The 1,016-nt window shown below is 47.4% G+C and overlaps 1 protein-coding gene across 1 annotated transcript; it reads right to left on the reverse strand.

Moving 5' to 3' along the window:
- Positions 1–1,016, reverse strand: SARC_09899 (hypothetical protein; the record flags this gene model as incomplete). The annotated part of the gene is made up of 1 exon (XM_014296071.1): positions 1–1,016. A coding segment is annotated over exon 1 (855 nt), but the record flags the coding sequence as incomplete, so codon positions are not given.

Below are 1,016 nucleotides of genomic sequence, written 5' to 3' on the forward strand. Positions count from 1 at the left end.
CTGGCGTCGGGCCTTCTTTTTGGCGGCGAACATGGCGCGATTGGCATCGGTAATAAGGAAATGCTTACCGGTGTCCCTATCATAATAGAACCCTGGTAGATCGTTCTCATCCTCAGTATCGCTACTAGATGCCTCGCTCTCACTCAGGTTGGTACCAGCCACTCTACTGGAGTTGGTCCCAGCTCCGTTACTCCATTTGGTACCAGATCCGTCCGCACGCCATCTCTGAGCCCTGCCCCCATCATCCCTACCTATACCTGTACCATACTGCTGCTTATTTTTACGCTTGTGTTGATTTCTTGCTTGTTTAATCTCCCCATTTGCGCCATGTGAACTCACACCCGAGGTACCTACACACACATCTGATCGCTCTGAAGTTCTTGATATGTTGGAGCTGCCGAACACCATCGTTGTCTTGCAACTCCATCCATGCGTATTCCTCCTACCATAACCGGAACCACAGCCTCTGCCACTTGGTGCTGTTGTTTGCGAAGATGAACACGCTTGCATAGATCTGTCGATTTGTTTCAATGTATATCCAGGGAGGCAAGTCGCACCGTTACCACCTATCGCATGCGCCGTACCGCTCCCAGCACCACGATGCTTGGCAGTAGCCGGGTATACGTTCCTACTACTGACAACTTCATTTGTATCCGATATTGGTTTCGCACTATTCGTAGTAGTGGGTATGCTTTGCCCACGTATTATATCTTCAGCATTAGGGCTACTATTTGGCCTGGGTTTAGTACCCCTACCCCTGTTGCTACCTCTTCCTCGGCCTCGCCCTCTACCTCTATTCTTGTTGCGATCAGTATGATGTGCACCCCGAGACGGTGTTCTATCATTAGCAGTCATTATTTACGAAGTGATTCTGCAAGGTTCATGCATATATAAAATGCTAATGAATTGGGCTTTTATTATCAGTCCGTGTCTCTGAAACAGTACACCTATGGTTTATTTTGTGATACACACACCTATGTAACAAGTGTATACAATCAATATTAAGGAGGTTCATT

This window comes from Sphaeroforma arctica (assembly GCF_001186125.1).
Source record: "Sphaeroforma arctica JP610 unplaced genomic scaffold supercont1.1076, whole genome shotgun sequence".
Taxonomy (NCBI): Eukaryota; class Ichthyosporea; order Ichthyophonida; genus Sphaeroforma; species Sphaeroforma arctica.